The sequence below is a fragment of the Dipteris shenzhenensis genome, chromosome 27, assembly GCF_047967505.1.
Source record: "Dipteris shenzhenensis isolate YYH24624 ecotype China chromosome 27, Dip_SZ_1.0, whole genome shotgun sequence".
NCBI classification, from domain to species: Eukaryota; Viridiplantae; Streptophyta; class Polypodiopsida; order Gleicheniales; family Dipteridaceae; genus Dipteris; species Dipteris shenzhenensis.
The window spans coordinates 36,798,778-36,809,615 of record NC_141622.1 but is presented as its reverse complement, the minus strand read 5'-3'; the positions used below and the strand labels follow the sequence as shown (position 1 = coordinate 36,809,615).

General features: G+C 45.0%; 1 protein-coding gene across 2 annotated transcripts; it reads left to right on the top strand.

Annotated features, from left to right (window-relative positions):
- Window positions 1-1,727: 1,727 nt before the first annotated feature.
- On the top strand, window positions 1,728-8,005 carry LOC147884243 (zinc finger CCCH domain-containing protein 18-like). 2 transcript variants are annotated; one of them, XM_087398311.1, is made up of 10 exons: window positions 1,728-1,903; window positions 3,148-4,219; window positions 4,403-4,510; window positions 4,714-4,893; window positions 5,175-5,251; window positions 6,302-6,526; window positions 6,624-6,738; window positions 6,818-6,984; window positions 7,119-7,183; window positions 7,359-8,005. In XM_087398311.1, exons 2-10 carry the CDS (start codon window positions 3,162-3,164, stop codon window positions 7,491-7,493), a joined length of 2,130 nt encoding a protein of 709 aa, XP_087254437.1. In that variant the 5' UTR covers window positions 1,728-1,903; window positions 3,148-3,161; the 3' UTR covers window positions 7,494-8,005. The 2 variants fall into 2 exon arrangements, with proteins under 2 accessions (XP_087254437.1, XP_087254436.1); XM_087398310.1 differs by having other exon boundaries at window positions 4,343-4,510.
- Window positions 8,006-10,838: the final 2,833 nt, after the last annotated feature.

Genomic DNA, 10,838 nt, shown 5'->3' with positions numbered 1-10,838 from the left:
TGAATAGAAGCATGCACCTTGGACATTAGTATACCAAAGCTATCCATAAAACTATTTTCCTCGAGAACAGGAGACCGATAAAATGGAAAGGGGGAGGGGACCATTAGTGTTATGTGAGGGTACCCTAGTCTCTGCTTACTTTCGTTCTTGCTTATGGAGAATTGGTTAGCCTAGTGGTTGCGATTGCTAAGAATCCTAGGTTCAACTCACTTTATGTGCTTTATGGAAGTTTGATAAAATGAAGGCAACAAACACAAAAAAAACTAAAGGGTGTTGGTTTTGAAAGTTCTCTATCAATTTAAAACTAGGAAGCTTACCATAGTCTAATTAAGCCATAGTCTATTAGTAAGTAGAAGGGTGAATATGTCCCTTGCTCATTTGAAGAAGAAACCAATGGAAGCCCTCTAAAAAGGATAGGAGGTACAAGCTGCCTTTGAGTTTAAAAGGAAAGAAAAACAAACTTTGGGGTGATTGTGATCGCAAGAGATGACCCCACTTGCCTTTTTTGAGGCCAATGACTTAGAGAAGGTTTTTGGTCAGCTTTTGGAGAAACGTTGGAGAAGCTCAACATGCATGGCAGGGCTGAGGGCCCATGTTAGTGTAGGGAGGAATCTTATGCCCTTAAAGGACCAAAAGAGGACACCAATCCAATGCGAGATGCAAGTTAGCTTTACGAGGACATAAAAGAAAAGACTCCAATGCGAGAGGCAATGTAGATTTATTAGTTCATGCAACGAGAAAGGAACGGGCAGAAGTCTGGACTCTGGAGGGGCTAGAGAAAGGGGCAGACTTTTTGTTAAATTTTGTCAAATTGCGGGGACGGGGAAAAAATTAAATCCGAAAAAGTAGTAGTGGGACCTTAATTTTTGCGCACATCCGGCCGGCATCATTGCGGGCTTTAAAGGGGACAGGCGGAAAAGGGCCTGGAGTGGCCACCAAATCTACTGCCAGGTAGGCCCCGCTTGGGGGGAGCGATATACTTTCAATAACTATTTTTTTAAAAGTCCACCTAACCTGAATGAATACAACAAAATTCTTCGGGGCGGGGGGCGTAAACAATAAATACAATATAGTAGTAGGGCGCAGAGAAGAGGACTAGTAGGCTGTTGATAGGGGGCATTATTTGGGGGCCCCTGCTATTTTGTCGCGGGGGGGAGGGTGGGGCCACTGAATAAAAAGGGGTGGGGCCTACACCAATGAGGTAGATGGGAGTCAGGGAGAAGGAGCCAATAAAGGCCAGCAGTACATTTAACGCGATTCGGTATGATGGATTAAAAAAAAAGAAGTTTTAAAAATTGTTTGGTAATTACAGGGGACGTAGAAAGTAGAATATGAGCCATGCAAAGGGAGGAGATCTACTGAGGGGGGGTAAAGGAATCTAGGGCGGAGGTGCGAAGGGGATGGGGATGACAGAGTGGTTGTCGGCGGGGGCCGGGCGCCCGACTGAGCCGGCAGCTGCGCCTCGGAAGCGGCGCGCCTCCCGAGGGGCGCCGGCGCGGGCGCCCGTGACCAAAACACAGAGAGCCGGCGGCGGCGCCCTAGACTCGCCGCCCACTCCAGTCTTCACTTTTCTCCTATCTCTCTCTCTCTCGTGCGCCCCATCTTTCTTATCTTTACCACCCCCCACGATCTCTCTTCTTCCCCCAATCTCCCCCCCCCCTCCCTTCCTCGCCATAGCTGGCAGCCATCGCCATGACACCCTCATCTCCCTCCTCAGTCCTATCTCCCCCCCCTCCCCTCCCCTCCCTTCTTCTCTTAGCCCACCCCCCTCCTCTCTTCAACCCCACCATGGCTCCCTGCCCCCTCCCCCCCGCCTCCTCCCATGGCTTCTGATCGACCTCTCTACCACCTCCCCCGCCGCCCCACGCATGCCTGCTCTCCGACCTCGCTCCCCCGTCTCCAGGTGCGTATTGCTTCGTACCCTGCCTCTCCCCTCTCCTCCCCTCCCCCCCCCTTTGTGTGCCCCTCGCTCCTGCTTCCTTCTTCGCTTCTGAGATCCCCCCCTCAGTCTCTCTTATGTGGGTTTGCAGTATTGAGTCTTCGACCGGCTGTTGATGGTTGCCATATCTCTCTTTTGTGGGTTTGCAGTATTGACTTTAGAACTCGGTTTGGATGGCTGTTGAGTCTCTCTCGCTGGGCTTGAGGCTTCTAATGTCCGTATTCTTATGGCTTTGCCAGGAAGCCTGAGCCTCGATCCAGTGTCCTTCTGTATTGGACGGCTTCGCGCTTCCTCTTTCTTTTCCCTCGGTTTTCACTTTCTTGCCCCTTTACTCAGCATACAAGCTCCGTAATAGTCCAAAGCGTGGTCTGCGTCCTAGCCAGACAGCTAGCTATTTACGTGATGCAGGCGCAGCCACATGGTTTGCTAAGGATTCGTCAGTTTCCGATCTCACCTTCGTTACAAGTTTCAGAATTTTCTAGCTGCTCACGATCCGATGGCCGATCAAGAGGGACCGACTTTCTGCGACTTACAAACTTCCAGTTTCGGGTTTACCATTTGAGTCTCACAACTTGGCTTGTGTTCAAAAACTTTTCATATCATTTACCATCTGTGTACGAGCAATAACGGAGATAGATTGTATGTATGGAACAAAGTCGGTCCCTAAACGACTCGGCTGATAAACCGTTGCCGGCCATTGCCGAAATTTAGATCTACTTTCCGAACAGTAGCGTAGGTAAATTGCGAGAATTTTTCTCGTGTCGAGGTCAACGCATCCAGGCCTATCTTATTGCTCTACCTGATCTGCCAATGGTAAGGTGGGTATTGCCTTGGACCTCTTTCATGTATGTCGAAAGAATGCTGTTTTTCCAGATCTGCTTTGCTTGTTTACAATTACCCCATTTGTGTTCCCCTTCCAAGTTAATGTGCGTAGTTTCTTCATCGTGGTTTCTAGTGTTTTGAGTGAAGTCCTTAGCCAGGCCTTCTTAGCTCATTTTGCTGCCTGTAGCTCCTTTGGCATGATTCATTACAGTTCTTATATTTGAGCAAGAATGCCTTCTGGTTCTGGAATGAATGTTACATAAATGTTGGATTGACAATCAGCAAGCTTCCATCCAGGTCTCCAAGCCGTAGAACATTGAGTAAGTCGGCCAAGTTTATACCCGTGATGCAGCCGACTGACTTGATTCCTTCAATCTGTGGTGCAGCAACTGGGACACAGATGGACACTTACGAGGCCACAAGGATGGTGTTTTCGCGGGTGCAGGCAATGGAGCCTGATAATGTATCCAAGATCATGGGTTATCTCTTACTTCAAGATCAGGGAGATCAGGAGATGTTCCGCTTGGCCTTCAGCCACGACGCCTTGTTGCAGGCTTTAGTGCTGAAAGTGAAGAAAGACCTGGGGCTTGCATCGTCTCTGCCTTCGCGGACATCCTCGCTGCCTTCTTCTCAACATTTTTCAAGCCCTTCCCACCTACCTTACCATATCCCTCCTCCCTTATCGTCCCCAATATCCGTCTCTGCGTCCAGCGACTATATAAACTCCCTGTACCATGGCTCCCATACCCTGGATGACAGGATCCCGCCGTCCTCGGACCAGTCATTGCACAGCCCAGATAACCAGGCTTCTATACGGTTCAACAGGTTTGGGTTCCAGGATCAGCTTCCAATGAACGACAGGCTCTCAGAACATTTGCTTCGAAATGATGTAAACCTTGCTGATCAGTTTTCTTTCATGAACGAACCTCACGACTCTCCCAATGTCATTTCACATGACTATCTGCAACCGGACATGTTTTCTTTCTTGAACGGCAAGCTGAATGTCGACAACTTTCACCCCAGGTTTACTGGCAGGCGCTTTTCTACCAGTGATTTGCCTCTTTCACCAGACAATCTTACGTCTGCAGCTTGGAAACCTTGCCTTTACTACGCTAGGGGCTACTGTAAACACGGGAGCAATTGCAAGTTCCTGCACAGCCACATGAGACCCGATTCTTCTTTCCTTATTTCCCCAACCAGCGGGCCCCAGGATTCCGGCAGCGATGACGGCCTTGTTCCAGGATCGTTGGAAAGGCTAGAGCTTGAGCTTCAGGAGCTTTTGCGTGGTAGGAAAGCCCCGGTTTCCATAGCCTCTCTTCCTCAGCTGTACTATGAGAGATTTGGAAAAACATTGCAAGCAGATGGATATCTCACAGAGAGTCAGAGGCACGGTAAGGCTGGCTATAGTCTAACCAAGCTGCTTGCCCGGCTTAAGAACTCGGTCACGTTGATCGACAGGTAACTGATCGTCTCATTGCGGGCGTGTGCCGGCATGCAAGTTTAATTGCTCGGCAATTTTTATCGTCCTCTTTCCTTGAAACGGGGTTTCTTTCTGATATGGTATTCGTTTCGTTTGTATAGACCGCATGGGCAGCATGCGGTTGTGCTGGCAGAGGATGCTTATAAGTTTACAGCTTACAGGGGAGACAAGGACGACCTCAGTGGAGTCAATCCAGGTTCACGTCAAATCTACCTGACCTTCCCAGCTGAGAGTGCTTTCACGGAGGAGGATGTCTCGGCTTATTTCAGGTTAGATCTCAAATGATTATAATGCCTTCGACATTGTTGTATTGGTGACATGCTCGTGGCTCTCATCGTTATTGTAATGAAACTCATCAAGATCGATCAGATCGTGGATGTGGCCTCAGTTGCAGGTTGAACTCGTCAGAAATTTGATCAGTCTCCCGTGAACTAATCAGTCTCCCGTGAACTATCAATGATGTTTCTTGCAGGGCTTATGGTCCTGTACAAGATGTAAGGATACCGTATCAACAGAAGCGTATGTTTGGCTTTGTTACTTTTGTTTACCCGGAGACTGTGAAAGTGATTCTTGCCAAGGGGAATCCTCACTACATTCGCGGTGCCCGTGTTCTTGTGAAGCCTTATAAAGAGAAAGGCAAGCACGGCGACAGGTGAGGTAACTTTCCAGCACAGGCGAAATAACATATGTTGGTTCGGTGTTGCTTTGTCGACTTTGGAGATATGCTATTGTTGCCATACGCGGCTTAGGAATTTAGGCTTCTTTCTACCCGCTCAGCTTGCATTCCTGAACAACTGCACATATTAGGTTTCTATACTCGCCTTAAGCATGGTACTACAATGTTGGTTTTGACTGTACGAAGGCAAGCAGAGGCTGGACACTGCGTGGCTAAGTCATGCTTTTCTAAGCTTTGCCGTCGCTTTAATTTTGCAGGAAAGTCTCCGATCGAGAATACCCGAGGTTCGTAACCGGCCAAGTTCTCGACAACAGAGAATACGATTACGTCTCGGGTACGTAGCTCAGCGTAATGACTAAGTAGCTACATACATTAGTTTCTCACGCATAGGAAGCAGATTCCGCACTGCATGGCCGTTTCTCACGTGAAAGCGATACGTGCTTCGCTGCATCCATGGGCTTGAATATATACACACAACCGTGTTCACGTCTAACGGAGGTATTTAACGGCCACTACATCGCCACTCGCATCAACAAACGAGAGCAGAGACGAGTGCACCGATGGCGTTGTTGCATGAGAGGGTGGACGTGGGGACGATTAAATATGGTGAGTGATGAGTTCGATGGGAGGAGCGGGGTCCGAAGGGAGCAGGGATGAATTACGAGGATGGGGGGATGTATGAGGGGCGGTGGGTGGTTGAATCAAAGTGAGAGTGGGCTGGGAAGGTTACGACACCATGTGGGAGGACTTCAAGAAAATGGAAGAGAGAAAGAGAGAGAGGGAGATTGTACAAATTGACTTAGAAAACTTTACTCCGCACGCATGAAACAGACATCGTTCCTTGTTGCCTCTCTTTCACACACAAATACAGCGCCTCTCAAATCACTTTCCTTGGCTCCTCTCTCTCTCTCTCTCACACACACACACACACACACACACACCCCCCACACACCTACCAATCACTTTCCTCGGTTGCCTCTCTCTCTCTCTCTCTCTCATGCACACAGGACAGCAGCCTTCCCGTGCCTGTATTTTCTGCTCTCTCTCTCTCTCTCTCTCTCTCATGCACACAGGACAGCAGCCTTCCCGTGCCTGTATTTTCTGCTCTCAATCAACTTCGTTTAAAGCCCCCTCGTACATATCGCGGCTCCCTCCTCTCCTGCCGTTGAACCTCTCCCAACTCCCTCCTGTTCATTGTCCTACCATTCACCCTCTCAGTACTCCTGCCTAAATTTTTCTTCCGCCCATGTCTTGTTCTTAGTTGTCCTTGTTCCTAGTGTACTCCGACTATTCCATCAACCTTCTCATGTAGCTTGCTTCTAACCCAATTCTTTATATCTTACCTCGGAACGCGAGGCTCACACAGTCCTTTTTGGGTGATCAGCAGGTCCCCGGTTCTTCTTGGAACAAGATCTACTTCGGAGGCAACTGGAAGAGCAAGAGCTGATTGTTGAACTAGAGAGGAGACGGCTGTCGGAACTGCAGCTCGAGAAACAACGAAGACAATCGGAAACGGTGTCTGCCGTCGTTGCTGTCTCCCAAGCACAGCAAGCTAACCACGCCTCGAATGGCTTCTCCCCCCCTGAAGATAGCCCTAGGCCCTCGGAAGGTTGGGTCCAACCGGCATATTATACTCGTTCGCCAATGTTGTTTTGTGGGTGCTATTTGCAGAAGGCTTCTAAAGATCGTTCTGTTGGTTCATGTAGGTTTTCCACACACTCAGACCTCAAGCACATTTGAATTTTTGGTGGATGCCTTGGATAGCAAAGGGCGGGGCGAGGAATTGGAACCTCAAGAGAAGCTATCCAAGGACAGGCAGAGGTGATGTTTAAAGATACTTAAGAAAACTGTGGCGTGTGCCTACCAATTTTATTTTGACCTCACATATATTTCCTTGCAGTGACGATCACAACCTTCCAGACAGTCCCTTCACAAGTCCACATAAGGCCTTTACACCTGACAAGGTTGACAATTTGAACTTGGACGGGCAATTGGCACCGCTCGGAAGTGGAGTGACCTCGGTGGCCACGGATAGTGTGAAGGAGCTTAACTGCCGCATTTGTATGGGTAAGTGTTTTCATCGCCACATTGATGTCAGTCAGTGTTTATTCAATGGCTTTCTGTTCCCACACGTGCACCGTTTTGCGACTGTGGTGTCTAATAACATATTACCCATCTACTCTATTGTTTGGTATGAGCAGACTTTTTTGTGGATCCCGTAGAACTCGATTGTGGCCACGTTTTCTGCGTGCAATGTATCTTGAAGGTAAACATAACTGGCTAGCTGTCGACTGTTTTCCCTTCTGAAATTACAGTCAGACCTCGTTTCTTTTCTTGAAGAATCCAAATATACCTTACGTTCCCCTTGTCCACCCGTACTCTTTTTCGTTTTATAATCCAAGTTATTAAATATATAAAACAGTATTTTTATGTGGGCACAGGTAATAAGGGTCTCTAAAGACGAGTGCCCGGTTTGTCGACACCATATTGGCAGTCAGATTGTGAAGTTACTTGAAACCAGACGCCTTCAAGTTATTGACCCCAATTTAGCGAAGGGAGGTCAAAACATCTGGTAACATATTTTCACACATACACCAACGGTCTATTCTCCCACAAGACCGTATGTTAGCCACTACATAATGGAGATCTGTACATTAGTGGCTTCTGCTGTTTTAACATATATCTCATAAAAATGTATATGGCGGAGGGGCCCCGTAGAGGGTCAGCGGCTGCTAGTTATATCCACAGAAAGCGTATCTCAAAGATTGAAGAGAGAAGGATGAGTTTAAAATGTGTATAGCAAAGCTCATGTCATGAGGAAGGCTCATTATTTTGCTCAGTGAACTAACTAATACTGAGTTTTACGTCGTCAACTGCAAGCCACTCAGGTGGAGAAGTGTCTAGATAGTAGGTTTACTTTGTCAAATAGATTTATTGGGTCGCGAAGAAGACCCCACAAAGCGGTGGGCAAGTCATGTGCTACGTACCGGATTCAGAACACCATTTACAACGATGGTCTCCATGTCAAGACCTACATTTTCATGTACACCTTGTTTCCATGACGTCATAGTTACAGAAACTGTTTTGAGACCGTGATTTGTAATGGAGTTCTGAACCGATGCTTTCTATACTTTTTATAAGTTGAGTCAAAGCCGTTTGTCTCTCTCCTCAGCAGGTACTCACCCTATACGTAACGAGGGCAGTTCAAGCCGTTACACAAATTATGATCTAGCTATTTTCTGTGCATGCTATGCTTAGAGTTAACGTTTAATGTAGCTATGTCTAGCAGTTTCTTGAGCGTCACTTCCATGATTTATGGTTCTGGTATGTCAGGAGACATTCATCAGAGACTAGAGGTGCATGTTACACCATACAGCCTTATTTGCATCAAGCGACATTGGAAAGAGAACTGAATCGGTTTTGAAAGTAGAACCAAAACATGGCTTCCATAGCAGAAGATGCAGTATGATTAACAGGCGGATCTAAGACATATATATTGTTGGGCGCTGATAACGTCAGTGGGGATGTCATAGTAGCTAATCCTTGCTATGCGTGATGGAGTTTATGGTTTTCAATCTTATGAGTGACACATATATTGTTGGGTGCTGATGATGTCAGTGTAGATGTCATAGTAGCTAATTCTCGCTGTGTTCTTATACGTGATGGAGTTTATGGTTTTCAATCTTATGAGTGAGTATCGGGAGATTGAAACTGCACTACGTTGTGTTTTTGGAGGATGAGTTTAGGAATGTTCCTTAATTCATCTAGGTATATTGTTGCCCAACTCATTTTTAAAACACGATCATAGATAGACAGATGTATTATTTTTATACTTCAAAATAAATTCCTTAGTAGAACTCAACGATATTTGGTGCAACTCTACACTTTATTCCTTGTAAATTCGTGCTGAACTTTGATCCAAATTTACATTTTCTTTCTGAATGTGCTAACGAGCTCAAAACCTCGTGGTCTTAAGTACCATACTACCTGCTAGTACATTATCTTAAGTGCTGTGGCCAAGACTTAACTAGAGTATCGGCTGCTAATTTTAAGACTTGAGAACACATGTAATTTGGGATGAAGGGACAGTACGAATTGAAGGAGAGTTTGATGCTGAAAAGGACGTTATACAGGGATTAGAAGGGGAAACGATTGCAGGATTTGGAGCAAGACGGTAAGAAGCCGCATTCTGAAACATTTTTTCTGAAGGTTAGTATAAGGCTAGGTAACCCACCCTTCAAAAAAAATAAAAGTTTTAAAAAGCTTGGACAATTCAACACCGCATTCTAAAACGATTGTTCCTACACGAGTTATTGAAAAGTTATCATTGAGCAGATAGGCCATCAGAGCTGAAGGATCTTAATGCTGTTATTATACGCCTAGTACATCGAACGTTGATTGATTGTAGATGCCACTTAAGCTTTTCTCAATGATCATGGCCAATATACAAATGTGGGATTGGCATGGGTTTGTATTTCTATAGACTCTTCTCTTCCTCGATCCATCTAGGAGTAAAGCACAACCAAAGCCTGAAAATTGATTCTACACGGCGGGAAAAATGATTAAGTGCAAATGTAATTGAATCAAAATGTTTGTTAACTACAAACAAAATACCCTCTCAAAACTTGAGAAACACAATCAAAGACTCTACCCTTTGAAGTTGGAGTTAGCCCCTTTGTTCTTCCTCAGTAAATGAGTCTCAGATTCATGAAGTCCACATACGGTCAGAAAATTTAAAGTATAACCTATCCACGAATTTGTGATGTTAATTTTTGAGATCCTTCTTTACGTTATTTCAGTTGTATTGTCACGGTGGTGGTGGTATTCTTCAACATCTGTACTGGAACTTGAGCTTGGCAACATTTCTTAAGTTATTGATTCCATGACTATCTTGTCAATAACAAACTGTCGCCATTCAAGACTAAAGTTTCCTACTATAGTTCTTGTGAAGCAACCTATGAAGCAAGAAAGGTATATATTTGCATGAGCAAATGAAGTAATGTTGTTTGAGTTTGGTGAAGTCAGATACTTTGCACATGATGGAAGCACAAGCAGATATGCTCTTCAAATGATTTTTCCTGACACGACTTGTTCTAAAGACCAAAATCATTCAGTGAACATGTTAAGCAGAAAATAATGATGGAGATGCCCGAAGCTAAAATGGAGCATATCCAACAGTCAAGGGAGAGTTGTAGAAATTTTGAAGCATCCAAAGCCTCAATTCAATTTTGAAGATCAGCATTAGAAGTAATACTGTCCAAGAAATATTTAGAAAGTGCAAATAGGATTTAGATACACTCTGAAGTAAGAGCTTGAATGTATAATGGTGCTTGTTTTGCATCATCTTGAGAAGAACCACTTAGACATTCGCAAGTCATTATTTTTTCTAAATCAGCTTACAAAATCCAAGGTAGCTTCTGGGAGCATAAGAGTATTCAATCAAATGACGATATGAAAGCAAACAAATCATTAAATCTGTTTCTGAATCTAAGAAGGATTGTGTGACAGCACGATGAAGTTTCAGAATCATTCTAAAGGCACTAGAAGCGCAGTATCAACATTGTCTAAACTCAGGTTTCGTTCTTGAAAAATTTGGTCCTGTTCTAGCAACAGTTTTAGATTCTAAATTTTTAGAATTTAAAGGCGAATGTTGATCTAGATCTGAAGCATTTGAAGTCTATTGAATCAAAGTAACACTGTAAGGCCAATTTCAATGTTCTAGCTGTTATCGTTTAGACAATGTTGAGGTATATTTTCTCGTAGTTTTCATACTTGTTAAATTCCGATAACGCTGGCAATGCCCAAGAACAAAGATAGACCAAGCAATGTTATCTATGTGTTGATATTGACAAGAGATAAAGATAATTATCTCGACATTTCTACAAGAACTATTTATAACACGGTCATAGGTGGAAATATTG

Bases quoted from the DNA above. Each gene is read 5' to 3' on its own strand.
- LOC147884243 (XM_087398310.1), top strand. From the start codon at position 3,162: ATGGACACTTACGAGGCCACAAGGATGGTGTTTTCGCGGGTGCAGGCA. The intron at 4,220-4,342 runs GTAACTGATCGT...TCGTTTGTATAG, and splicing joins TCGGTCACGTTGATCGACAG to ACCGCATGGGCAGCATGCGG. The intron at 6,985-7,118 runs GTAAGTGTTTTC...TGGTATGAGCAG, and splicing joins TAACTGCCGCATTTGTATGG to ACTTTTTTGTGGATCCCGTA.